General features: G+C 38.6%; 7 protein-coding genes and 1 pseudogene across 9 annotated transcripts; all 8 read left to right on the top strand.

Annotated features, from left to right (window-relative positions):
- Positions 1-378: 378 nt before the first annotated feature.
- On the top strand, positions 379-3307 carry LOC112186130. The gene is made up of 5 exons (XM_024324487.2): positions 379-538; positions 824-1724; positions 1955-2155; positions 2351-2546; positions 2891-3307. The coding sequence occupies exons 2-5, from the start codon at positions 840-842 to the stop codon at positions 3073-3075; spliced, it is 1467 nt and encodes a 488-aa protein (XP_024180255.1). The 5' UTR covers positions 379-538; positions 824-839; the 3' UTR covers positions 3076-3307.
- Positions 3308-4136: 829 nt separating this feature from the next.
- LOC112186131 (ATP-dependent RNA helicase DEAH12, chloroplastic) lies at positions 4137-5457 on the top strand. Its single transcript, XM_024324488.2, has 2 exons — positions 4137-5001; positions 5163-5457. Exons 1-2 carry the CDS (start codon positions 4301-4303, stop codon positions 5248-5250), a joined length of 789 nt encoding a protein of 262 aa, XP_024180256.2. The 5' UTR covers positions 4137-4300; the 3' UTR covers positions 5251-5457.
- A 4414-nt stretch (positions 5458-9871) lies between these two features.
- On the top strand, positions 9872-11108 carry LOC112183630 (E3 ubiquitin-protein ligase RNF14). The gene is made up of 2 exons (XM_024321998.2): positions 9872-10283; positions 10384-11108. The coding sequence occupies exons 1-2, from the start codon at positions 9872-9874 to the stop codon at positions 11106-11108; spliced, it is 1137 nt and encodes a 378-aa protein (XP_024177766.2).
- A 2690-nt stretch (positions 11109-13798) lies between these two features.
- LOC112187746 (E3 ubiquitin-protein ligase RNF144A) lies at positions 13799-15723 on the top strand. Of its 2 annotated transcripts, none has more exons than XM_024326660.2 (2): positions 13799-14814; positions 15253-15723. In XM_024326660.2, the coding sequence occupies exons 1-2, from the start codon at positions 13886-13888 to the stop codon at positions 15380-15382; spliced, it is 1059 nt and encodes a 352-aa protein (XP_024182428.1). In that variant the 5' UTR covers positions 13799-13885; the 3' UTR covers positions 15383-15723. The 2 variants fall into 2 exon arrangements, with proteins under 2 accessions (XP_024182428.1, XP_024182429.1); XM_024326661.2 differs by having other exon boundaries at positions 15314-15723.
- A 1145-nt stretch (positions 15724-16868) lies between these two features.
- On the top strand, positions 16869-18975 carry LOC112185414 (probable E3 ubiquitin-protein ligase RNF217). 2 transcript variants are annotated; one of them, XM_040513188.1, is made up of 3 exons: positions 16869-17854; positions 17973-18062; positions 18429-18508. In XM_040513188.1, exons 1-2 carry the CDS (start codon positions 16938-16940, stop codon positions 18028-18030), a joined length of 975 nt encoding a protein of 324 aa, XP_040369122.1. In that variant the 5' UTR covers positions 16869-16937; the 3' UTR covers positions 18031-18062; positions 18429-18508. The 2 variants fall into 2 exon arrangements, with proteins under 2 accessions (XP_040369122.1, XP_024179433.1); XM_024323665.2 differs by lacking the exon at positions 17973-18062 and having other exon boundaries at positions 18429-18975.
- An 832-nt stretch (positions 18976-19807) lies between these two features.
- LOC112183478 (E3 ubiquitin-protein ligase RNF144A) lies at positions 19808-21929 on the top strand. The gene is made up of 3 exons (XM_024321855.2): positions 19808-20089; positions 20808-21465; positions 21629-21929. Exons 2-3 carry the CDS (start codon positions 20888-20890, stop codon positions 21711-21713), a joined length of 663 nt encoding a protein of 220 aa, XP_024177623.1. The 5' UTR covers positions 19808-20089; positions 20808-20887; the 3' UTR covers positions 21714-21929.
- A 109-nt stretch (positions 21930-22038) lies between these two features.
- LOC112183479 (probable E3 ubiquitin-protein ligase RNF144A-B) lies at positions 22039-23539 on the top strand. Its single transcript, XM_024321856.2, has 2 exons — positions 22039-22612; positions 22845-23539. Exons 1-2 carry the CDS (start codon positions 22273-22275, stop codon positions 22901-22903), a joined length of 399 nt encoding a protein of 132 aa, XP_024177624.1. The 5' UTR covers positions 22039-22272; the 3' UTR covers positions 22904-23539.
- Positions 23540-24474: 935 nt separating this feature from the next.
- Positions 24475-27900, top strand: LOC112183631 (annotated as a pseudogene).
- Positions 27901-27943: the final 43 nt, after the last annotated feature.

Here is a 27943-nt window from a genome sequence, read left to right on the forward strand (position 1 = left end):
CACTCTCGACTTCTTCAGCTCTACAATGTGATCAACTGTCTCGGGGTTGGGCAAGGGGCTTTTGTTTGTGACCTTATTTTAATTCGTCGAAAAGAACATTAAGTTCACAATGTACAGCCCCGAGAGTGGATCACAGTCCATGCACACAACCCTTCTGTTCATGAACCCCGAGGGTGTGAACTTCTGTTTTATTGTGAACTTGGGCATCCATGGACTGTGATCCACTTTCAGCAGCCTTTTCTTCTTCTGTCCAAACAAAGATCCTTCATTTCATATAGCAGGAGTTGTGAGTCCGATTGTTGTTGTCTTCCCGAGGTCTTACCAAAAAAAAAAAAAAACCGAGTCCTTAATAAACGACATACCGTTGAATATAAAAGCGACAAAACGTGTGCGGGACGTGATGTTTATGAGCATAGGGACCTTTCGTATAAATCAAGAACTCCCTCGTCTTCTTCTTCCTCAATTTCTGGGTGATCGTAAAACCCTAGAACCAATCTCGTTCACGATTTCGTTCAATTAACAGCTCGAATTGATTGAGGTATGTTTCCTATTGCCTGTTCCTCTCTTTCGCCTAAATTATCTGTTTTTCTTTTTTCAATTGGGATCAAATTGCCTTAGGAAAATTAGGAACTGAATTCCAATTCATCTGTTCATACCTCGTATATCTCTGTATTGAAGTTTTTAATCGATGAATTCCTTTCTTGTTCAGCTGCATATTATAAAGTTTGAAGTTGCTTTTGTTTCTGCTTTCGTAGGGTTTTTGATTGTGTTAGACTTTTCTGATTATTAGGAATACCAATTGAAATTTATGAACTTTGTGTAGTGAATTGCAATATTGTATGGCGAGTTTTGAGGGGAGGGTTTCGTTTTCGTCCCTTCCTAAGATAGAGAAAAGCAATACCCAATTCCACTATGCTGATGATGACTTCATCGATGCCGAATGGCCTGTGCACGAAGGCGGAGGCGGTATGACTTACCCATCAGTTTCAAAAGCTGAGAAGCAAGATTATTCGTATCAATTTCCCCCGGAATTTGATAGTTTTGGAGATGACACTGGATATGATTCTAGCCAGGAGCATTGTGGTTCTGGGGAGATGGGTGGGCCGCCGGAGGTGAACTTGAAGAATGTGTTGACCGGGATGATTGCCATTGTGACTGGCCGGAACAAAGTTGCTCCCGGTGAAACACCTGAGCAGCAGCAGCAGCAACCCACTTCGAATGTTTCATTTCTCGGCGCAGAAAAGAATGGTGATACTTACTTGCATTCCTCGGTTTACACGCCCAGTGCCCCGCCCCTTTTTGAGCCGGTTGCCTTTAATTATAGTGCATACAAGGAAATTTTGGAGGCTGAACCCCCTGAATGGCTTCCTGACAGTTCGAGTATAGTTTGCATGCAGTGCACTTCTCCTTTCACTGCCTTAACTCGTGGGAGACATCATTGCCGATTCTGTGGGGGGATTTTCTGCAGAACATGTAGTAAAGGAAGGTGCTTGTTGCCTGTCAAGTTTAGGGAGAGGAATCCGCAGAGGGTCTGCGATGCCTGCTATGACAGGTTGGATCCTTTGCAGGGTATTCTTATTAACAGCATTAGCAATGCTGCACAAGCAGCAAAGCATGACGTCATGGATTGGACATGCACAAGAGGATGGTTAAATCTTCCTGTTGGTTTCTCCATGGAACAAGAGATATACAAAGCAACCAACACATTGAGAAGTTACTCCCAGGTACAATTCTGAATTTCATCTCAGCTTACTTGAGTTACTTGTCTTCCCACTCTAACCAGATTATTAGTTTACTGCTGTATGGTATCATAGATGGTAAACTTCCAGTGCTTGTAAAGAGCTGGAAAGTTGAGATGTAGCTGATTGCAATCAATATGCTGAATTTAACTTAATCATATTCCAACTGTTAGTTGCTTGATGATGTCATATGTAATGTTTGGCGGGATGGACAGGTTTCTAGGCTGAATCCGGAGAGGTCCATACCCTTGGCTGTTCTCAAAGGAGCCAAAGGCCTGGCAATCCTAACCGTTGCTAAAGCTGGTGCACTACTTTCTTACAAACTTGGTACTGGTTTGGTGGTTTCTCGAAGGTCAGATGGATCATGGTCTGCTCCATCAGCCATATGTTCTGTTGGCTTAGGATGGGGTGCACAGGTAAATTTGCAACCTTTACTTTGTAATATTCTATATCTTTTATTGGCCTTGATATGATTATTAAATTATTAAAGTCATTAAATGTTTTGGTTAGTATCCTCCTCTGCAGTAGGTAAGGAAATTCTTCATATTTCACCTAAATTTCCTACTTATTTCTATGAGGTGCTAATTTATGCATACTCTTTGTTTTTCCAGATTGGGGGTGAGCTCATGGACTTCATCATTGTCCTTCCTGATATAAAAGCTGTGAAAACCTTTTGTAGTCGCATGCATTTCTCTCTTGGTGCTGGGTGTAGTGCTGCAGCAGGACCTATTGGTAGAGTACTAGAAGCAGATATGCGTGCTGGAGACAGGGGTTCTGGAATGTGCTATACATACAGTTGTAGCAAAGGTATGATAACCCATTCAGACTTGAAAGGCTTTCTAGCTATAAAGTCTAGGATCATAAATTTCGTACATGGCACATGTATGTCTTCATTTGTGTTGAGTACTAGACCTAAAACAAACATGCTTTACAAGTTATAAGTGGCAAAGCCTGTACCACAGTATTGACATTTTCCATGTCAAATCTCGGGGTCTGGATGCTGTCAAGGCATGCATGAAAACTTGCCAGTTAGCCTTTCATTTCTGACTGCGCAAATCCCCTCTTTTGGACCGATGGTAGATGTGTTTATTACATTTTCAGTGTTATGTCATTTGTTGAATGCTGTCCTCTGATGTTGCATGGTTTGGCAGGTGCATTTGTAGGAGTATCATTAGAAGGAAATGTTGTTGCCACAAGGATGGATACAAATCTTCAATTTTATGGCGACCCTTACCTGACGACTAATGATATACTTCTTGGGACAGTGGAAAGACCAAAGGCCGCGGAGCCCCTGTATGGGGCCCTTCAATCCCTCTACTCCAGTCTACAGTCCTAGATAATTTAGTTGCTTCTGATCGACTACTTGGTCAAGTTTTATGTTTAAAACAGTAAATTGGCTTAAGAATTCCGATCTTCATTTGTTGCCTTTGTCAATTGTATATGAGAAATTTATAGGCATTGGTTTATACGTTTGGTCATTAACGCTTTACCCTCCCCCTATTGTGAGTTCACTTGGAACTGCTCTTGTATATAAGCAAAAAAATTTGTATTTACTTTGGCCTGAGTTCTGTGTTGGCTTTATGCTTGGTGCATTGATGGCACGATTAGCCTTCCTGGTGTAAGTAGAAATCTTCATTAAGGATAGCAGTTGAGGTTTCAAGAGTTTAAAACTTTAAATTGAATTAGGTAGGAGGACTATGGTTTTATGAGATTAGACGTTCACAGGTTAACTCTTAACAACTCCTCACAATCCTTGTTGACTGTGCTAAAATTAAGCAAGCTCCCAAGGCTGGAGATGAGATGAGAGGAAAAAGATAAATTTTTGTGCTCATTCACAACTTTAGTAAACTTTTCATAGGTTTTCATAATCAAGGGCTAATTTCAGTCGAAAACCGAGGGGTAATTTGGTAATTCAAAGCTGTCGAACAATCCTGATTGACCAAGGAAGTTTTCATAATCAAGGGCTAATTTCAGTTGAAAACCGAGGGGTAATTTGGTAATTCAAAGCTGTCGAACAATCCTGATTGACCAAGGAAGCTACAAAGATATACATTGCATATCTTCTGCTGATACTCCATAATTAGATATTGCTTTCCGAGAAGGTTACTGAGTTACTGTGCAATTAGGGTTTTCATGATCTGGCATCAATCATGATGAAGAACTATCACCAGATGAAAAAGGGTGCAGAACGACTCAAGGTAATCGGTGCCGTACTGCGTAGCCTCAATTCCATCTTACGTAAACTCTCACTAAGCCGGAAAATAACCAAGTCTCCGTCGCCGTCGTTGGAGAACCAACCCCATCATCATCATCACACCGTTGATCACGATCACGATCACGATCACATGAACCCCCTAATCTTCTCCAATGGACAATCTTCCACTAGTACTAGTTTTGATATTCCTAGTAGTACTTTCATATGCGGTTTGTGTCTTAAGCCTATTCAACTCGAAGACTCATTCGACTTCAAGGGCTGTCCCCACTTTTATTGTACTCCATGCATTGTGAACTTTGTAGTCTCCAAGCTCCAAGACAATGCCGATTGGGCTCTGCAATGCCCTATGACAACCTGTACCGGAACACTAGACCCTGACTACTGCCGGCCAATCCTTCCGAGACAGGTTTTTGATTCGTGGATGAATGCATTGTGTTATCAGATTGAGCAATCTTCTTATGGTGCCGAAAGCAGTAATAGTGGTACTACTTTTACATGTGATTTTTGTGTTGAGGAAAAGCATCTGAGTGACTCGTTTAGTGTCAAAGATTGCAGCCATTTTTACTGCCACCAATGCATCGTCAATTTTGTGGTGTCAAAGCTGGAGGACAATGTGACCTCCATTGTGTGCCCCGAGCCAGGCTGCAGAGGAGTGCTAGACCTGCAGTACTGTCAGCCAATTCTCCCGAAAGATGTTCTTGATTGGTGGGGGAAGGCCTTGTGTGAAAATGTTATTTTGGGGTCGGAGAACAATGACAAGTATTTCTACTGTCCCTTCAAGGATTGCTCGGCACTGCTGGTTGTTGATGATCCGGAGGATGAGCATGACATATACAAGTCTCGGTGTCCTCATTGCAAAAGAGAGGTATGCTTGAATTGCAAGGTTCCTTGGCATACGGAGTTCAACTGCGACAAGTTTCAGAAATTGAGAGACAAGGGTGAAGATGAGATGGTGAAGGAGCTTGCCAAGAAAAAGAAGTGGAGCAAGTGCCCAAAATGCAACTACTATGTTGAGAAAAAAGAGGGGTGCACTTACATTAAATGCAGGTTATGATCTAAATCCCTAAATTCTCTAGCTTTAATTTCCTTTGTTTAGTTCTCCATTGCTTTGGAAATCGAAATCCCTAATTTTACATATTCTTCATTGATGATCGAAGTTAATCACTACTATTAAATATTAATGATGGATTAAGTTTGAACTTTTGCAGGTGTAGGCATGCTTTCTGTTACAACTGTGGAATAGCAGCTGCCGTTGATGGTCCACATACATATCATTGTCCAAGCTGTAAAAAGTAATAGTCTTTGTTTAGGGGTCGATTGTTATGCTATTCGAAAGTGATCGTTTCTTGTTTTTGTGCCAAATGAAAACATTCAAATAGCGTTAAGCAATTTCGTTTAACTTGTTTTTGTTTTCAAGAATAACCCAATTTTTTCTCATGAAACCATCTTTTTGCATTAGTTCTACAGATTGATGCAGGTGGTTAATTTGATTACAGAATAGAGGCCAGGGTAACCTATAGTTGTTATCAATTTCCTTTATGATTCAACACCACAAGAGTACTATTGAACCACTGCAAATGGAACCTAGTCACCTTAACTGAGATCGATAAACAAATATGTGTGTGTGTGTCTGTGCAGTAGTCGTCTCAATATAGATCCTAGTTTCCAATCCAAGTCTTACATATACTCATCCACAAAAGTTAGATGCAATTCGAAAACATGCTTTACCTAAAACTCCAGCACAGTTTTTTTTTTTTTTTCGCTTTCGATCAATGCTACCGTCATCCAAAAACTCTACTACATAGTAATGACAGTAGGAAACAATTTACCAGCAACCTAGGGAAATTCTGTAATTGATAATATGTACGGTACCTAATTGTTCTAGCACAACTTGAATTCATCTAATCTATTGAAGGTATGTCCATTGCGTTAGTTGTCAAATTCATCACTTATCTATCTTAATGTTTGATGACTTGATCAACTACTGTGATTTGATTTACAATTACCCACATCTTCCTCATATCATATTTTCGGTTGCTACTAGTTTTAGTTGAATCATGTTTGATGTGGTCTACCCACAATAGGTTACACGCACGAGATGGTTTATTGGCTATTATTGCTGACAGATAATTGATAATAGATTAGGAAGCAAGTACCTAGAACAATTAGGAAGCAAGTACCTCTATTCCAATTTAGAAAGGAAGTGTTGATCAAGGAAGGCTAGGAACATTAGTTAATTGAAATCCATATCTTAGTGGGAATAAACTGAACAAGTGTTTATATAAAGGTCACTTTTAGGCCTGGAAAGATACATTAGACTAGCCTCGATCACAAGCCTCTCTCTTGCTTCTTTTTCGAGATTTGCTGGAATTCATTGTTGTTCTAATCTTTGGCTTCAAGGATGCATGGGTATTCTTAAGAGCGTGAAAACTTTAGGAACACTGAAGGGTATGAAGAAAATTGGCAGAGAAGTGGGTAAGATCATCCCTACGAGTAGAAAAGTACATGTGGAACAAACTCTGGCTTCGGTTAACAATTTCGACCCCAAATATTATGATGATACTAAAGATCTCATGACCCCGCTACTGTCGAGCAACAAGAACGGAAAATCTTCTGATCCTGAAACTCCAATAAGTACTACTTTTATTTGTGATATCTGTGTTAAGCGAACTCATTTGGAAGATTCACTCGACGTTGAGGGTTGCAACCATTTTTATTGTGGGCAATGCATTGTGGATTTTGTATTGGCCAAGCTCGGAGACAATGTCACATCCATTGTATGCCCTGAAGCAGGCTGCAGAGGAGTGTTAGAACCCGAGTACTGTCGTCCAATCCTCCCAAACAATGTCTTTGATCGGTGGGTCAACGCCTTACATGATCATAATGGGCAGCCTTCTGACGCTGAAATCTACAGTAGTAGCCCAAGTACTTCTACATGTGATTTCTGTGCTGAACCAGTTCATCTGGAGGACTCATTGGGCGTCAAGGGTTGCAATCATTTTTACTGTCGACAATGCATTGTTAATTTCGTATCGTCCAAGCTCGAAGACAACGTCACGTCCATTATGTGCCCTGAAGCAGGCTGCAGTGGAGTGCTAGACCCTGAGTACTGTCGTCCAATCCTTCCGAACGAGGTCTTTGATTGGTGGGAGACTGCCTTACAAAGTCAAAATGAGCATTCTTCGAATCCTGAAATCAATGATCCTCGTACTAGCAATGACACTAGTACTTTCATATGTGATCTCTGCGTTAAGTCATTTCCGCTTGAAAAGTCATTCAACATCAAGGGTTGCAGCCACTTTTACTGTCAGCAGTGCATAGTTAATTTCGTATCATCGAAGCTCCAAGACAATGTCACCTCCATTGAGTGCCCCGAACCAGGCTGCTGGGGAGTGCTAGACCCCGAGTACTGTCATCCAATCCTCCCAAACGACATCTACGACCAGTGGGGAAAAGCCCTATGTGAAAATGTGATCATGGGATCCGAAAGCACTATGAACTACTTCTACTGTCCCTTTGCAGATTGCTCGGCGCTGTTGATTTGTGACGAACAGAATCAGAATGAGTCTCAGTGTCCTCACTGCGAGAGAGCGGTCTGCGCCAAGTGTAAGGTTCCTTGGCATAACGAATTTAATTGTGACGAGTTTCAAAGGCTGTAAACAATAATACAGGGCAACCTATAGCTAGGTATTTCGTTTCCTCTGTGTTGCAATCACTAGCTAGACTATCAAAAAAAAAAAAAAAAAAAAATGAAGCCTCCTTCCTTCAACTTCTGTGTCTTGTTTTGTACTTTTACAGTGAGTTCTGTTCATGTTTGAGATTCTAAAAGCAGGGAATAAATTAAAACTTCAGATATAAATCTCTGCTAGCCGCATCGAGAGCTTTACTTTTTGTAGATTAGTTAAATTTCTACGATTGATTCATATACGTACATTAAGGAGAAGAGAGCTTATTCCAAAAAATTGAACACCTCCCATTCAAAGAAAACCCTAGCTATCATTTTGCTTCCTCTAATATTCAACAACATGCAAGAGTATTGAGTACACTGGCACTATTAGAAATGGAATATTGTCACAGCACTTAGCATGAATGACGTACAGTATATGGATTTGTACTTAAAATTTCCAAAATTACTAGCTTAATGACGGCATCTCTTGAGATTATAACTTCTTTAGGTTGGTATCTATCATATTGTTGTAAATAGTTATGGCTAAATCATGTAAAATTGTAAATAGATGTAGAATGATATATGCTTTTCACTATAGATTAGTGATTGATAGAATAGTGTATAGGAGTAATTGACGTTGCTATTAAACGTTGCATTTTTGTATACACCATGTACTCCTATATAAACCTCCTCATGGTGAGATGAATACACACATTCCATTCTCTGCGTCTAAACTCTCTCTCTCTCTCAAATTCTTTCACTTTATGTTTTACAACACATATTAGAATTTAAATTATAAGAAAAGCCTTGACAATTTCATAGACCATGTTATTATTATACCCTTATACATGTGTAATTCCGGTTGTTGTGTAATTAAGGAAGAAAAATAAAACATTCGTTAAAGTTGCATACTGGATATTGAAATTGATTATCGCTTATTAGATTGAATTTGTGTTTCCCCAATCAAAAGAAAAAAGAAAAAAAAAGTTCCCCACAGTAAATCATTCAACAAGGTTTCACTGCATGCAGTTAAATTCATGTTTAGAGTAGGAGTTCAGTCCAAAAAAGAAAAAGTTACAAGAGTTAACAAGAAGAAGCTCACTCTTTGGGCTCTGAAATTTCTTGCTTCCCCGACGATTTGGGCCAAAACCCATTAATTTCAAGAGCGCCCAAAGGATTACTTAGCGAGATGGCTTTACTTATATAGCAACATTGACTCTTCATACACCATGCAGGACCCCAAAAGAGAAAATCCGAGTGCTAATACAACTGAGCAGAGCGTTCTCCGTGCTTAGCTGATCGATGATGATGAAGCATTGCATGTACTTGAATCGGAGACAAAAGAAGAGAGATCAAGCTGCGAATTACCGGCCCTTTTTCTGAATTTAACAGCTGGAATTGGAAATTTAGCTACCACCCCATAGCTAGCTGTCTTCTCTTTAATTCTCTGTTTCTTTTGTACCCATTTGAATTAAATGACCCTAGAACTATTAGGAGGTAAGTTTAAGTTGAGATTTTGTATTGGGGTTTGGGGTCTATAATTAGAAAAATGAAATTCTGAAGGATAAGCTTAGTCCTTATTGACCAAGGAAGCTAAGCATATGAGAAAGCTCGTTGTGGGTGAGTGTTGGGCTTAGCAGTAGCATAAACCCTAAGCTAAATATTTATGGTTAGACTGTTAGAGTAAGAAGAAATTGTAAAATTTAGAAATTGGGAATAAACCCTAAGAAAGTTTGTTTGGAAAAGGGTAACTTTAGAATCCTAATTGACCAAGGAAGTTTGTTCCCTTTAAGGAAGTTACTGGAGAATTACTCCATTTCTACCTGACTAGGAGCCTTGTGGGTTAGTGAGAATGAACTCATCTTCTCACTAACCTCTCTCTTGCTTCTCTCTTGTCTTTCAGGTTTTATAGGTGTATGATCTTATAGTTTTTATGTTCATTGTTTCTATATATTTTGGCATCGACAACTGAAGGAATTGATCATTCATGATGAGTTCTCATAAGAGGATGAAAAGTTTTGAACCGTTGAAGAGAATGAAAAAAATTGGCAACCAACTGGGTAAGCTGCTCATCTGCACAGCGAAGCTAGAATAAAAAAACTGCCTGGGGAAAAAAGTAGCTCCGGTTTGGTTAACATCTTTGAGAACAAACATGATAATGTTGCTAGCCCGAATGCACCAGTTTTGTGTAAGAACCAGAATGCACGGTCTTCTAATCATGAGAGCAGTAGTACATGTACTAATTCACTGATGAACAGTACTAGTACTAGTACTAGCCATTCAAGAAGTACTTTTGTATGTGGTATCTGTCTTGCAATACTTTCCCGGGAAGACTCATTCTACGTCAAGGGTTGTGACCATTATAATTGCCGGCAATGCATTGTTAATTTCATAGTGTCCAATCTCGAAAACAATGTCATATCCATTGGATGCCCAGAGCCGGGCTGCAGGGGAGTATTAAACCCTGGGCACTGTCGTCCTATCCTCCCTAATGACATCTATGCTAGGTGGGTTCATGCCTTATTTGATCACAATAGAGAATCTTCAAATCCTGAAAGTAATAGTGCTGGTACTGATTCATTCAAGAGTATTACTAGAACTAGTACTGGTTCATTCAAGAGTATTACTAGTACTGATGAGCAAAGTAGTACTTTCATATGTGGTATGTGTATTATGCCAAGTCATCGGGAAGACTCTTTCAACGTCAAGGGTTGCAAGTTGCAACCATTTTTATTGTCGGCACTGCATTGTGAATTTCGTAGTGTCCAAGCTCCAAGACAATGTTACATCTATTGTGTGCCCAGAAAGAGGCTGCAGAGGAGTGTTAAAACCTGAGTGCCGTCGCTCAATCCTCCCAAACGAAATCTTTGATAGCTGGATCAATGCCTTATGGGATCAAAATGGGGAATCTTCAAATATAGACAGCAATAATACTTTCGAATGTGATTTATGTGTTGAAGCAATTCACCTGGAAGACTCATTTGACATCAAGGGTTGCAATCATTTTTACTGTCGCCAATGCATTGTTAATTATTTTTTATCGTCCAAGCTCCAGGAAAATGTTGCATCCATTGCGTGCCCTGAACCAGGCTGCAGGGGAGTGTTAGATCCTGAGTACTGTCGTCCAATCCTCCCAAACGATGTGTTTGATCGGTGGGGAAAAGCTGTTGTTGAAAATCTGATCGCTGGATCTGAGACTTTGAAGGCCTTCTACTGTCCCTTCAAGGATTGCTCAGCTATGTTGATTGATGATGGTAATAAGATTATACAGAAATCAGAATGTCCATATTGTAAGAAAGTGTTCTGCGTCCCTTGGCACGCAAACATTGACTGTGTCGAGTTTCAGAAGTTGAATGAAGGTGAGAGGGAAAGGGAAGATATCATGTTGAGGAACCTTGCACAGAAGGAAAAATGGAGGAGGTGTCCAAGTTGCCAATATTATGTTGCAAAGAAAAGTGGCTGCTCATACATCAAATGCAGGTCATGAATTAATTTCTGATAGCTGCTTCTAATTCTCTGCATGTTATTTAGTATTACATTCTTTAAAGGCCTAAGTTAAGTTAGAGACCATTACTTGAAATTGATTTGATAGTTGTAGAAATAATTTCTGTTTCTGGATATATTTGAGACATATGAGGAGCAAAAGATAAGTTTAAACATTAGAACACAAGTGATCCAATGTGGTTCACCCAATTTGAGCCGGTTCTTAAAGGCTCTCTCCTGCACAGGTTAGGTATAAGGTTCATGTTAACTTCTATATTTTAATGTGTTGTACCATATCATATTCCCCTCTAAGATTAGTTGTGCCTCATTGACCAAAAGAAAGAAAAAAGTAAGTGGTGCCTCATTTAACTAACATAAACATTACTGGTACTGATGGATTTCCAGTTTGTGTTTTTGCCAGTGCCGATTTGCTTTCTGCTGCCATTGTGGAAAAGCAGCTCCCGTAGTTTCTCGTACTCATATTTGTCCGAGCTGTAACCATTAATCTTTCTATATATGCTCCACGTCTGAGAATCGTGCTTTGGACTTTAAAGTTGGTTGGATTACACAATGGAGGGCAACTCAGCTATCACTATGCCTCCTGAAGTCATATTATTAGAGTCATCAAACTTATTATATGACAAGTGATATGGTAGTATCTTATTTCTACACGAAAGATATTACATGTTTTGGTTGATGATAAGGAAAAAAACGTTGATGATAGGGATGGCAAAAATCCCCATCGGGTAGGGTACCCATCGGGTATTCGACCCTAACGGGGAGAAATTCGGGGGAAATCGGGTAACGGGGGTGGGGATCCCCAGTATTTGAATTCTAAAATCGGGTACGGGGCGGGGATGGTATTTTGATCCCCATCCCCATACCCACCCAATAAGAATTATCTAATATATATATATATATATATATTTATATTATTTATAAATAAATATTTATGTAAACTTCATCTTTTGTCAATATTTAAATTATGTTAATAAATATGTTAAAAAAAAAAGAAAATTCTTTTAATAAAATATCTTTATCAATATATCAATTTTCCTTGATTGAAATAAGAAATTTATTTTATTTTGATGTTGGATTTAACTTTATATTTTACAATCCATAATTATTTGTATAAATTTTAATATAATAAATTAGTAATATTGTTAACGGGGATTGGGGCGGGTATGGGGACCTAATCCCCAATGGGGACGGGAACGGGGAATCCCCAATATCTTATTACGGGGATTGGGGCGGGTACGGGGATGGAGAAGGAAGTCGGGTATGGGGATGGTAATTTGATCCCCTTACCCTACCCTCCCCATTGCCATCCCTAGTTGATGATAAGGAAACACACTCTCGCATCATTGAGAATTTGAGATGACGTCAAACTTGTGGAATTTAGTATTTCATTCTCTTTACTTATAAACCTCTCATTCTCTCATCATACCGCAAGTGATTGTATGTATTAGATTCTCTTCATCTCTTGACTAGTTTACAAGTCTGTATAGTTTTTTTATGAGTTGTGTGGATGCTAGTTATATAAATTTTTCAGATAATATAATAAACGAAGTCTAATTTTTGAACTATGGTCGGAGATGGTCTAAATTACAAGATATCACATTTTGATTGAATTAACTACCTTACATTCGAAGCAGAGGTACTTCTTCTACCTCCGATCTTTATTTTTTTTGGTACAATTCTACCTTTACCTCGTGCACTATGACTAATACCCTCTACTTTAGAATTATTTCAAATTATGCTAATTATTAGAAAAAATTTACATTAATTACAAAATTTCTAATAACTTTTCAGACAACTTTCCTTATGTTACCAAGAGAGATTCTTACATAGGGCAAATATACCATGTGGTGGTGGGGCAGCCCACTCAAAATGCATAAAATTTTAAATGTATTTCAAAACTATCCTTACTTGTTAAAATGAAATACCAAAAACATCCCCTTACATGTTCACTGATTGGACAGCCCTACTAGCCATGTGGTACGTTTGCCCTACATAAGAATTGCCCTTTAGCAAGAGAGATTCTTACATAAGGCAAACGTACCATGTGGTGGTGGGGCTGCCCACTCAAAAATTATAAAATTTTAAATGTATTCCGAGACCGTCCTTATTAAAATGAAATACCAAAAACACCTCATTGCATGTTCACTGATTGGACAGCCCTACCAACCACGTGGTACGTTTGCCCTATGTAAACATTGAAATGATAAGTTATTCGAAAATTTCATTTCCCTTTCCGTGGGAAAGACAAAAGAATTATTTTTCTTTCTGCGAACCAAACAAAGCCTAAAGGTGCCCCATTAAAACTTTGTTCAGATAAAAAAAAACTCATTAGGACAAAGCTCTGAATTGAGGAAAGAGTACCACCACATAAAAAGAGCCAAGTCTGTAGTTGACCGTTGTCATCTCGGATTGAAACATCTCTCGCTTGGTAATGACTATAGCCACAAACAGCGCCAGCATCGTGATGAAGACATATCGAATGAAGTAACTGAAATGTACCAGTACATTAAGTAAACTAGATTTGATACAAAGGTAAATTGACTTCATACATAAATAGAATATCGAATGAAGTAACTGAAATGTATCAGTACATCAAGTAAACTAGATTTGATACAAAGGTGAATTGACTTCATGCATAAATAGACTATCTTGTGAGAGGTGGTGCTTTAAAGCGGGAGTGATTGAAAAATGCAGTAGAAGACTAGAAGTTGAAGGTTTTCCCCAAATCACACGCCTCAATTTCTGCGACGACTCCCCAAAATGCTCACCTCCAAACCCTCTCACTCTCACTCTCACTCTCACTCTCCAATTCAAATTCTCACCGTCGACGACGACGACGACGACGATGCCGGCGCTGACGTAATCTTCCCTCCGATTCCCCACAGCTCCTCCTCCGCCGCGATCGCCGTCCACGACGATCGAAAAGACCCATCTGCCCCCAGATCATCTCCCTCCCCGACCAAAGTACCCACCTTTATCGACCTCTCCGACGAACCCGACGACGGAGACGACGACGAGATTCGGATTCTCCGATTCAAACCCACCAAAACCCACTTCAAAAAGCGAAGAACAAACCCGTTTACATCCGGGTCCGTATCGGAACCCGGCCAGTCCTCCTCCGATTCTCTCACCGACTACCCACCATTCGTGTGTGCTATTTGCGCCGACGACAAGCCTGGGTACCAATCTTTTCCGATCGAGAATTGCAACCACGTGTATTGCTCCGATTGTGTGATCAACTACATCGATTTCAAGCTCCAAGAAAACGAACCCACAATTCGGTGCCCTGTTCCGGGGTGCAAGGGTCTGCTGGAGCCCGAGTACTGCCGCTCGGTTCTGCCGGCTCAGGTGTTTGCGAGGTGGGGAAAGGCAATGTGTGATGCAGTGATACAGGGGTCGGAGAAATTCTACTGCCCATATCAGGACTGCTCTGCTCTGCTGATCGATGACGGGGAGGAGGTGGTGAGGGAGTCGCAGTGCCCGCATTGTGGGAGAATGTTCTGTGCTCAGTGCAAGGTTGCTTGGCATGTCGGGATGGATTGCAGCGAGTTTCAGAGGCTGAGTGTGGATGAGAGAGGGAATGAAGATGTTATGTTGAGGAACCTGGCCCAGAGCCAGAACTGGAGGAGGTGTCCCAGCTGCATGTTCTATGTCGAAAAGTCTGTTGGTTGCTCCTACATGAGATGCAGGTGATGCTCTGCTACCTGATTGTGTTAGTTTGGGTTTTGGAAATTGAAATGCATAACTTGATTGATACTACTCATATTAGTGCTTAGTTTTGATATTGCTTTCATTGTTTCAGCTACTAGATGCCTCATGTAGAGATGTGATTTTGTTTAGGTAGTTGTGCAAGATAGTATTGTTCTAATTGGGAAGAGTGTCTCTTTGTTATGTAAGTGAAACATGTTAGTTTCTATATTTAAAGGGTGTGGATTTTCATGCTCCGCTTGGAACTACTTAAATATGGAGTACAAGTATCAAAATGTGGAGTGACTATTTTAATGTGTCTTATTCGTATCCTATCAAAACCTCTTAGACTAGATATGACTCCTTCAACATTCTCTTTTGGGTGTATATATAATGTTTTTGTTTTAATATTCTTCATCATCAAAGTTGTTTTGCTGCAGGTGTGGATCTCCGGATTGTCTCTTTGTTTTACTGATGGATTGCCAATGTAAATTGCTGCAGGTGTGGATATGCATTCTGTTACAATTGTGGAGTACAAGCTGTCAGTCATACCTGTCGAAGCTGTCATAAGTAATGCCTGTCATAAGTAATGCTAGAAGACAATCTTGTTGCAAAACTACAGGTTTTTCTATCTCGGGTTGATTGCAATAGCACAGGTTGCTCTATGTAGTTGGATTTAGCAACCGCTCTGCTTCCTTTTTAGTGCAATATGATACTAGAGAACCAGAGGACATGTTGTGTCATAGGTGATATGACATTATCGTAGCTGTGTAAGGGGGTTTACATTAGGGAAGTTTTAGAAGACTTATTGAATGAAAATGAATGCTTTGAGAGAATATTGTATATACATAACTTTTTCTGGTAACTGAGTTCAAGTTTATTTTTCATAAAGATGATCATGTTCTGTATAATTATGGTTGAGTTTCGAGTAAACTATCCAAAATTGACCACCTTTTATGTCAATACGACTATGTTTACCAAAATATTGACCTTAATATCAAAGAAATTATCATGCATGCATTACAGTTGAACTTGCAGGCAAGTAGACATGTGTCTTTATACCTTTGAGGTCTCTGAGACCTTAGTCAGCAGACTCTTGTCACATTCATTGTGGAGGATTTGAGGCAGTGTCTTAACAATGGCTGCTGGTCATTGAGTGGAAGTCGAACATGTCCTCCATTTTGTGGCAGATGTCTTGGAAACAAGATCAAAATTGCGGCAACGAGATCCATTGCCCAGCATCGTCTTGTTGATACTTGATAGCAGCGTTGCAGCTGTTGTGTTTCCGGCTTTACGAAATTTTTTGTTGATGTCTATTATGTGTTTTCCAGTGGCAGTAATATTATGGAGGCAAAATAAAGGCCGGTCATGAATGTCTATTCTCTTAGACTTCTGCAGATTTGAAACTTCTGGACGGTCAAATAATGCAGTTCAATCCATCGACTATTGGGAAAATAAGATTTTAGGAGTTGCTTCAAGTGATAGACCGTAAAAATTTAGACCTGATTTTTTTTTTTCTCAGTTTTTTCACTTTGAAAAATTGTAAAAGACTAAAAGTAAACTGAATCGAGATTTTTGAAATCCGTTAATTTTAAAAATACTTAAAAATCAAAATCTACCAAATGTCAAAATAAAAACATGAAATTTGGCCAAAAATTGTGTGCTATACTGCTATAGTTCACGGTTTTGGGTTTTGTCCAATTGATAGTAATCAAATGTTATAATATTATTGCATTTACATTCTATATCAGCAATTTTTGATAATCAAATAATTTTCAGTTTGGATGGAAATTTTGTACACATGTGAAAGTCCCACTTTGTATGGTATATTAAAAGGGAATTTTCATAAATTTAGGAATTTGTGTCCTTTTTCAATAAGGATTACTCATTTTCAGGGTTTTGAACCGTAAATTCTAAAAATAATATTAATAATTTCCCAAAAAAATATAAATATTAATAGGTTTTTTTGTTTGTGCCTAAAGCCCCAAAACAGGGTCGAGAATTTCAAAAACAAATTAGCATATCTAGGTTTAGCAGTAGTGGGGGTAGCGTGGACATTAAGATAGAATAGGGTTTCTGAAAGATAAGAGAGAGCTTGAAACTGTCATTGGAGTTGAGAGTGACGATGAGAAGCAAGAAAGCGAAGAAACCCAAACCGGAGGAGAAAGTGTCTCAATCGCACATTGAGATTGTGAACATTGAAGACGATGAGCTTTGCTTCACACCAAAACGCTCTAGCAAGTTCAATTCTATCTCAGTCGATGAGAACAGAAACCTTCAATCAATCAAGGAATCTATTAAGGCCTCTCTTCTTAAGTCCACAGGTAATTTCATCGACCTTTCTGATGAAACTCATTCGGAAGATGACGAAGAGGTTAGAGTTCTTAGGTTTCAACCCCCAAACACTACATTCGGAAAGCGAAAGGAACCCTTTAGTAGTCCTTCTGTAACCGAAGTTGGGGAATCTTCTAATTCCAATTCCAAAAAAGACCCATCATTTTTATGTGAAATTTGCGCCGAGCCCAAGTCTAGGAGTGAGTCATTTGGCATAAAAGACTGTAGTCATTCATATTGTACTGAGTGCATGATCAAATACGTGGCATCCAAGCTTCAAGAAAATGTTACATTCATTAAGTGCCCTGTTCCTGATTGCAAAGGGTTACTGGAGCCGGAGTATTGCCGTCCGATTCTGCCCCCTGAGGTGTTTGAGAGGTGGGGAAGTGCATTGTGTGAGGCGGTGATTCTCGGGTCTGAGAAGTTTTACTGCCCCTTTAAGGATTGCTCCGGAATGTTGATTGATGATGGAAAAGAGGTTGTACGGGAATCGGAGTGCCCTAATTGTTGGAGAATGTTCTGTGCACAATGTAAGGTTCCTTGGCATGCTGGGATTGACTGCGCAGAGTTTCAGAAGTTGAATAAGGATGAGAGGGCAAAAGAAGATATTATGTTGAGAAAACTTGCACAGAACAAAGAGTGGAAGAGATGTCCCAAGTGTAGGTTCTATGTGGAAAAATCAGAAGGCTGCATGTTCATGAACTGTAGGTCAGTTTATCTGCTGTTTTAATTTCATTATAGTCTTCTCATTTGATTTATGCTAGCTCTTATGGTGTTCTTTACTTGTTTTCTGCCAAGTCATCCACTCTATTCATGTTTGGTTCAGCTTCTACCGATCAGTTGGAAGTGTTTGCCCCGGCCTATTTGTACTGTATAACTGTTAGAAAACCTTGGCGAATGGGACGATTAATTGCAGGTAGTGTTTGCCTCATAAAATCCCTATACGTACTTAGGAGGATGATAATACAAAATAAAAATTCAGTGTTCTGCCGGCTATAATTTTAACTTAAATGCATTGGCCCAGAGATAAGGAGTGAACTGGTTAGAGATCACTAATGCGTAGCACTGTAAAACTTGTCGAGCCATATAAAGCATATATACCTTTTGGCTTTTGCCCCAAACTTTGGTAGAATAGACATAAAGTTTACCGCCTACTGGACAAGCGTGTACTCAGTTCAGAACTTTAGATAGGCACACAATGTATATTTTTCAATTATTCAACACTGTTTCAACTTGTATTGATCAATGAATCCTTGAACGCCTTCTGAATGTCGGTTTGCAGGTGCCAAACTACTTTCTGCTACAGATGCGAACACGTGTTAAAGAGAAACCATAACCACTATTGTCCCAATTGTAAAGGGCGCTGACATTTTCTGCAATGCTGGTTGGAAAGACACTTAGAAGTTGTGATGCATGAGGAATTACAGTGAAAAAATAATTTTGAGTTCAACACATCTCAATTAATAGCAGGCATTTGCTGATGAATGTAATTACATATAGTGGTAAACTTGACGGGTTAACTTTCCTTTTCTTCATATTAGAATGGTTTCTGTCCAAAACCAAAGTACTAGCTAGAATGTTCCTCATAGTTTAATCGGCTACAAAAGTCACAATGCGATCTCACTGATGAGGAAAGAGACCTGCTATATTCGATCAGGTCGGGCTTGTCTGCCAAAATCTGCTTCATCTTCTACCACGTATTGCAGGCATCGTGATCGACCTCTTTGGCAGATTATCAGTTAAGAGCTTAATTTGAATCAATTGATTATGCATGATTTGTAGAATACTAGTTGCTAAAGTCCTAGCTGCTAATTGTAGAACTATGTACTTGATTTTAATTAGTTTGCTGCCAATTGGCAAAGGATTGATGGGTACGTGTGATATGAATAGGCATAGTCGATAGATGTACCTACTTAAATGCATATCTGATTTTACAATATAAGCGCACATTCTTTCTGGAGGTTGGAAATAATACTACTGGAACATGAACACTGGCCTGGTTTAAATTTATGGTTATTTTTGGATTATATTCTGGATTATATTCAAGAACATAAGAATATGTTGATTACCTAAAGCGACACATGCAGGGAGTCATTAAATTATCTAGTGTACTCCAATCTCTAATCCTAGTCTAATCTAACCTCCACTAAACGTGGCCTTGGTTTGTAGGAGAAAAAAAAAATGAAGATTGATGGTCAAAAGGTGTACCCTTAAGCACACTTTCTTTTCTTTGTGGAGGTTCAAGGCTGCCCGCCCAGCCATAATCGTAGCTTATATCAATCAACGGTTACATGATATTAATTGTAAGCAGATGCTTTTTGCGTTCAAACTTCCAGTATCTAATACATTGATGATTCATGAATGGAATGTTGGGTTTTGACGATGACCAACTCTTGTTGGTGCATGCATGTGTGAATTGAATTGTAAACGAGTCCTTTTCGAATTCCAATGTTTAACGTTGGTTTTGATGTAATAATAGCCTTTCCATCTGTGCTTCTGAAAGGATCACGTATACACTACTAGAAAATGGCCCATAGAACACCGATTTGGGCCACTAAAGGGTAAGAGTGGGTTTGTCACCATTAATGGGGTCGGTCACCCACTGTGGGTGGCCCGATGCTGAAGTTGTAAGTATGGCATTGCTATTGTTCATTTTCCAATATTGTAAATTGTTGCCCGCCCCTCTAGTCTAGGTCTAGGACATCTCTTGTCAGTCAGCAATACCATCCCTCTCAGTCTCACATGGATGTGTATGGTGGCAGCAAGCTTTCAATATAATCCCAGTCTCGTTCCAAGTTCCAAACCCAGATCGACCAAAATATGACTCTTGCAAACTAGATCTGAGAAGAACCTATGTTTGGCGTTATGAAATCATGCGAGCTTGCATGAAAGATCTATCTTACCCTCAACAGCGTCCTTTCAATTTAGTGCTACTGTAGTACTGTAAGTTCCTTTGTTCAATTTCAATTTCAATTTCAATTTCTTGAACCTAATAACTTCTTCTTGAACAATTTTCAAGAAATTGAATTTAATTCATAGCATAAACCCTTGATTTAGGGCTGTATATATGGGTATGTATGTATTTGAAATTTGGATTGCAATTCTCTTCTTTTTCTGAAGATTCAATTTATGTGGATTGAGGTCAAGAAATATGATTATCATCGATTATGGTTGTGCATTTAGTCCATATACTAATTTTATTCTACTATTTTACATATTTGATGCTATTAGAGTATTTTGGTCGATTCATATTCTGTTGAGCACTCTATACAAATGGCTTTTCTGGTTATTGTCATATACATATCCCATTTGATTCTGCTAATCTAGGTCTTGGTTTTATGTGAAGCATGTTCGCTCTTTACTAGTTTTTAAGAAAATACAAATTGAGGTCGCTTCAATTAGTGCTTTATCCTTTATTTTTGGAAATAAATTCAATGCTTTATTGCACACAAGTTTTTGCTCATTTGCAATGCTGCAACAATGGCCATCTGATTTTGTGTTTCAGTAATTCTTAACTTGGTGGTTTTCTTTATGTTTGCTTGGTTTTGTGTTCTCCACTCTTTTGTGGCTAGCATGCTGGTTAATACTGTCTGTATCCTTAAATAGTTTATGTGCTTCCAGCAAATGTATGTTTTCATCCATAATTTATTGGCATGTGCAGGTATGTTCTGAGTGATCACTCGGTCTCAATCCTAAGAAATCCTCCGACACTCATTTCCATCTCTTATATCTTTTGTAACCATGGAAGGTGAAGCTTCCAATTCGAAGAAGGATCCAGTTTGTGAGATTTGTGTAGAGGACAAGTCTGCAAACGAGTTGTTTGGGATTCAAAATTGCTGCCATTCTTATTGCACGGTCTGTGTGGTCAATTACGTGGTTTCCAAGCTTCAAGAGAACATTACAGGCATTAGCTGTCCTGTTCCTGATTGCAGAGGATCGCTAGAGCCAGAGCACTGTCAATCAATTCTCCCCTCAGAAGTGTTCGATAGGTGGTTATGTGCATTGTGTGAAGCTTTGGTTCTTGAGTCTGAAAAGTTTTACTGTCCTTTTAAGGATTGCTCAGCGATGTTAATTGATGATGGGAAAGAGGTTGTGAGAGAATCGGAGTGCCCGAATTGTAGGAGATTGTTCTGTGCGCAGTGTAAGGTTTCTTGGCATGCCGGGTTTGACTGCGCAGAGTTTCAGAACTTGAATAAAGATGAGAGGGAAAATGAAGATATTTTGTTGAGGAACCTCGCTGACAAGAAAAAATGGAGGAGGTGTACAAATTGCCAGTACTATGTTGAAAAATCTGATGGTTGCTCTTACATGAAATGCAGGTGATCAGTTAAACCTTAATCTTATGCTATTTGCTTCTTGATTTTCTTCATACTTGTTTTCACTTGGGAAATTCACAGGCCTAATTTGAGTAGCAAATTTTGCCCTCTTAATTATTAGAGTTGATTGCTATCACCGAAAAATTTCTATTTGAAATTGTTGCAGATGTGGATATGCCTTCTGTTACAACTGTGGCGTAACAGCTCCCTTAGCTTCCCATACCGCTCAATGTCCAAGCTGTAAGCAGTAATTCCCTTTTTGCGATACTAGAGATTGATGCAGGCGCTGTTGCACAATCAAGGGCTTTCGACGGAGTATCGGAATTTTTATTTAGTTAATTTACATTTCTGTACTATCTCAAAATGCATGCTTGTACTGTAGAACTTATCCTTAGTCGCTTTAACTTTTATTGAAAGATGGAATGAATTGTTAGGGAACGTATGAATGAAATCATACAGTACTTTAAAGATGTCATGTGTTTACAATTAAGGTCCGACTGTCCGAGCGGTTGAGGCCCTGTATTAGTTTTGGAATTTGGGACGAGGAAAAAATGCATATATACCTATCAATTGAGTATCTAAACTATGTCACCTAAACTTTAGGGATATTCCTAAAGAATTGGTCATCACAAACCAATTTGTGTAGATTAGGATTTCCACAATTATTCAAATAAAACAAACTCGTTCATTTCTTACTGTAGAGACTGCAAAAAGAATTACGTGGCATCCAAGCTTCAAGAGCACATTACAAGCATTGATTGCCCTGTCCCTGATTGCAAAGGGTCACTAGACCCCGAGTATTGTCGTCCAATGCTGCCCTCTGAAGTGGTTGAGAGGTGGGAAAGCGCTCTACGTGAGACTATGATTGTTGGGTCTCAGAGATTTTACTGTCCCTTCAAGGACTGCTCGATAATGTTGATTGAGGATGGGACACAGGTTGTAGCAGAGTCGGAGTGCCCTAATTGTAAGAGAATGTTTTGTGCGCAGTGTAAGGTTCCTTGGCACACCGAGATTGAATGCGAAGAGTTTCAGAAGCTGAATGAGAATGAGCCGGAGAAGGAGGATATCATGCTGAGGAACCTTGCTCGGAAGCGGCATTGGAGTAGGTGTCCAAAGTGTAGGTTCTATGTGGAAAGAACATATGGTGCTGGTCAGTTTCTCATTTGATTTGAATTATCCATTTTCACTCACCATATTGTCATACACATGTAACATATATTTCATTGTTTCTTCCTTGTTTAGCCTCCTAAGACCATAAGAGACCTCGACTTGTTCACATTGTCAATTGGTTTTGAGTTAAATTCTGAGTTTCTTTCAATTATTACTTACTCAACACTGTTTAAATTTGTTCTGATATTCAATTTCTTTTGAGTTGCTTGCAGGTGCGGAACTTGTTTCTTCTACGGTACCGAACAAATTTAAGGAAGCAATATCTGTATGATAGATTTAAAGAAGCAATGTTCTTTTTCATTTGAGCTCACTATTTTATGGATATAAAGATTAGGAAACGAACACCAAGGGGCTGAGTTTCAAGGCTTCTGCTACCTCCCATATGGTCTTTGCTTATTATCCTCGTTATGTATGGTGGTATATATCCTGTTTGCTTTATGATATATCTCTCCATTTTCTTGATTCAACTTTTATCATAACCATATTTGGTTATTTTCTAGATTGGGGTTATGTATTCGGTTAAACTTTGGTTCCTTCAAGGTATCAAAATTCTAATTTTTAGTTGCATGATGTTGGATCCACTCCATGTCTTATCAAGTCTTCTACTACTAGTGCTCTACTACTAGTGCTATATTCTTTCAAAGCTAGTAGTTCATTTTTGTTTTTCCCCATGAAAAGGAGCAAAGCTCGCTAGTGGTCATTGATTTATCTTTCTACCCTAAATTGAATTGGAATAGTACTTTAGTTTGATTGGTTTTTGTTGAGAAAGATCAGATGTATGATTGATTGATTGGTGGGTAGGGGCATGAATGAAATGGTAAAAGCGCTAGTTTGTTTCGTTTTGTGATGGCAGTCGCAAACTGGCTAAAAAGTCGATCGATCATTTTCCCAAATTAATATTTTTTTTTTTTTTAATTAAGAGACAAAAAGTTTCTGATTTTCATTTATCTCAAGGTTGAATGACCATTACGTAACCTTCCGCTACCATCTCATGGATAATAGGGGTATTGGGAAAGGGCTTATGCAACCTTATTTCTCACATCTTTTTGTACTTCCGGTTTCATATATCAACATGATATTATTTCAAAATGATCCGTTTTCATGTTTGCTTGTCTTTTATTTTGCTTAATTGTCAAAAAAAAAAAAAAGTGTATATTTTCACTCACTCTATTATCATGTACGTAAGTGAATGATGCCATTGTTTCCTAGTGGTTTGGTTAGCCTCCGAGAATATCATCTACGAATATCTTCGAGAATATTTCTAACATAAACTATATTCTGGATTTATTTGAACAGGATGGTATAGTTCTTGTGCTAAAAGGTTAAATTGGTCGAAGATTGATTCAAATTTGCTCACCACCAATACTTTGGTGGTGATAACACTACCCCTCATGTGTTATGAAACATAATTACAGTTAATCATGATGTTTTACTAAAAAATTATATGTTAAGTATTAAATTAATTTTATATGACGTGGTAAGTTTTAATAAGATGGTGAGCAAATTTGAATCCAAATTTCCTTGTCTAAATTTGAGGTCATAATGTTGCCTGATTGGTAATTATCTCGAAATAATACAACTTGATATATCTCATAATATCTATTATCCAATTCTTTAATTATCTCTTCTTCTTTTTTTATGACTGCTTTTCCCGTTCAATTTGAATTGTGATGAAGGGGCAACTGGCATGGGTCCTTGATATTCGGATTCATTAATTTTAAAGCTTTTAAAGGAAACATAAAATACCGAAAAATCTGTTTAGATTAGTACTAATTGAACGGAAAAAGCTGTTTAGATTAGTACTAATTGAAGTGAATTGGAGTGTGAGAAACAAAGAAAGCAATGGAGATCGTGAACATCGAAGACGATGCCTTCTACTTCAAACCCATTTCCCGTAAGAACCAAATCAAGTCCGATGCGATCACACTCAACGATGAACGAGACCTCAAAGCGGTCATGGCTTCTCTTCGCAAATCGGCTCCCTGTCCTACCAAAGCAGGTAACTACATTGATCTTTCTGCTGAAACCCTCAACTATTATGATGGTGATGAAGACCTTAGGGGTTCAAACCCTCCAACACTCCTTTCGGAAAGCAAAGAAAAACCCTAAATAAGGGTTCTTCTTCCAATTCCGAACCCAAGAACGAAGACTCATCTTTTGTCTGTGAAATTTGCGTTGAGACCAAGTTTGGCAACGAGTCCTTTGGTATCAAAAATTGCAGCCATGTTTATTGTACTTATTGTGTTGTCAATTAAGTGAACTCCAAGCTCCAAGAAAATGTTACAAGCATTGGATGCCCTGTTCCTGATTGCAAAGGGTCACTTGACCCCGAGTATTGCCGGTCAATTCTGAAGCCCGAGGAGTTTGAGAAGTGGGGAAAAGGAATGTGTGAGGCTGTGATTCTTGGGTCTCAGAAATTTTACTGCCCCTTTAAGGACTGCTCAGCTATGTTGATTGACGATGGGGCAGAGGTTGTGAGGGATTCGGAGTGCCCTAATTGCAATAGAATGTTCTGTGCTCAGTGTAAGGTTCCTTGGCACGCCGGGATTGAGTGTGCGGAGTTTAAGAAGCTGAAGAATGATGAGAAGGGAAATGAGGACATCATGCTAAGGAACCTTGCGCAGAAGAACCAATGGAGGAGGTGTCCAAAGAGTAGGTTCTATGTGGAAAAATTGATAGGTTGCGATACCATGCGGTGCAGGTCAGTTTCTTATTTGATATATGCCCCCTTGTGCTATTTGTTTTGTTTTGATTTGATTTCACTTACCACATACTGTTCCAATAGTGTTTCTGGCAGCCTCATCTTATGATGTGTTTGCAAAATTTAATCCACCTTTTATGTTATCATATTTGTCAACTATTTGTTCTGAATTTCTACTCCATCTTGGGTTTCTTGCAGGTGCGGTACTTATTTCTGATTTTCTGCTACATTTGTGGAAAACTTAATGTCACCTGCAGTTTTCAGCGCAGAAATTTAGCTCGTGGAATGTTCTCTGGTGGATTTTACGGAAGGGGAAGAGTCGGGGTCGGATATTACAGGCGATAACGGGTAGAGAAGAAGCAGACCTGCTTTCTGATTATTTAATTAAGATCTTAATTGTCTCTCATGGATGATGGGGATAGATTAGAAAAAAGAGAAACCAATTTCAGGGCTTCTGCTGCTAGATTCCCACTTTATCATTTTGTACTCGATGATATATTTTTTTTATGTTAAAGGTTTTCAATTTGTTTAATAAAATAAAATAATCTACCTATCTTCATTGTTTAGAGAAAAATAGTGGGATAGAAATAAGATTTTTTTGTTTAATTTCTTAATAATATTTTTTAGGAGAGTGAAATCAACACTTCTTATTTTACAATCCATACTTCATGTTTTCATTTTTTGTAACTTAAATTTTGTTTTTATATAAATTACAACCAAAAAAAGAAATGAGCATGAATTGTAAAATGGGAAATGAAATCCACAATCCCCAAATGATCACAATTGCTTTCACGATTGATTTGATTATCAAATTCATCAGTATTATGTTAACATTTTTATAACAAATATTATTTTCTTAGTTAATAGTATAGACTATTAAAATGATTGGAATTACTATGCCCGACCACTTCCATTCTGATGTTTGTTGACATCCATTACACTGTTGTAACTTTTCCAATTTTTTGTGGGCTTAGTGATGAAACTAGGAAGGGGCTAGTGTAGGCAATCACCTCACTCAAATGGCGTTACATTATGTAGGTTATGTGCATAACCGTTTAGTTTGAACTTTGAACCTAATTAACAAAGAAATTCCTCCTGGTAAGTTTTTGTACTTAAACTAAATTAACAACGAATTTCGATTGTTTTTGTACCCAAAAAAATAAAAATTCGATTGTTCCATATTTAATTTTATTTGAATTAGTATCTCATGACCTAAATTAAATAGGAAATATCCAATTAATACTCTTGGAAACCATGGCAATCATCTCGAAATAATAACTTGATAATCATCTCTTTTTTATGACCAAATTTCCCGCTCAATTTGAATTGCGATGAAGGAAACTGTGTCCTTGATATTCGCATTCAATATTTTAAAAGGAAACATAAAATAGCGAAATTTGTTTAACGTAATTACTGATTTGAAATGATTAAAAATTAGGTCGCATATACAAGAGGATCGGAAGATGAAGAATGAAATCGATACTGGAGTGTGAAAAGCAAACACTTGGCAAATGGAGATCGTGAACATTGAAGACGATGATGCCTTCTCCTTCACATCTATCTTGCTGCTCGAGGAAGTCCGAGGCAGTCTCAGTCGATGACGAAAGAGACCTCAAATCAGTCATGGCTTCTCTTCTCAAATCGGCTCGCTCTCCCACAAAAGCAGGATAAGAACTCAAAGGAGGATGCATTGTTGATGAAGCTTGCAAAGGAGAAGCACTGGAGGAGGTGCCTAAGGTGTGAGTTCTTTGTGGAACGTTCATCAGGCTGCAATAAAATGAAGTGCAGGTCTGTATTCCCTCCTAGACTCTTCATTTGATTTATGCCATATACTTTGGTGTCTACCGAATCCTTTGTTGGATTTGGGTTTCATTTTGTTTTTTTGTTGGACCTTGAAGTTCCTACTTCCTAGGTTTGTTTAACTTTGGTAGCTAGGTACAAGTGTACAACAAACTATTAGAATGAATTAATGAACACAGGAATTATCTTTGGCATAATTGCTCCAACTTCTAACAGCTTCCTTAATAATGAAAAGAAAAAAGAAAAAATTTCAACCTTTAAACCACTTTTCCAAATGTGGATGAAGTGAACAAAAGATTTGCATGCTTTATGTCAGATCAGAGAAGTATATTATATACCATGAGAGTGTAATCGTGTTGGGCATACAATTAATGTGTTATGCATTGCAAGTGAACGGCTGTGTATTTGATTAGAAACAGGTCCAAATCGGCTTTAAAATTGTATTGAACATGAATAACTTGTATCCTTTTTATTAATGAATTATATATCACATTGTTTTGATCAAAAGTTTCTTCTACCTGAACATTCTATTTGCCTATACTTCGAGTCTACTGCACAATGGACAAGCATCTATTCAGTTAGGCCATGCCGCACAGCAGCAGATCCTATTGTTCTCTGACATTCTCAATAAATGTCTACTTGTTCTGAATTTCTGTTCCATTTTTCCTTACAGGTGCGGACATCGTTTCTGCTACAGTTGTGGAGGAGCCAAATGGCCCAAATCAGCCAAATGTGGTTGTGGACTTTACGGGCGGAGAAGGAGGTGATACTATTAGGAGTCGAAATGGAAATCATTGTCTGATTCTGAGA

The sequence above is a fragment of the Rosa chinensis genome, chromosome 2 (genome assembly GCF_002994745.2).
Source record: "Rosa chinensis cultivar Old Blush chromosome 2, RchiOBHm-V2, whole genome shotgun sequence".
NCBI lineage: Eukaryota > Viridiplantae > Streptophyta > Magnoliopsida > Rosales > Rosaceae > Rosa > Rosa chinensis.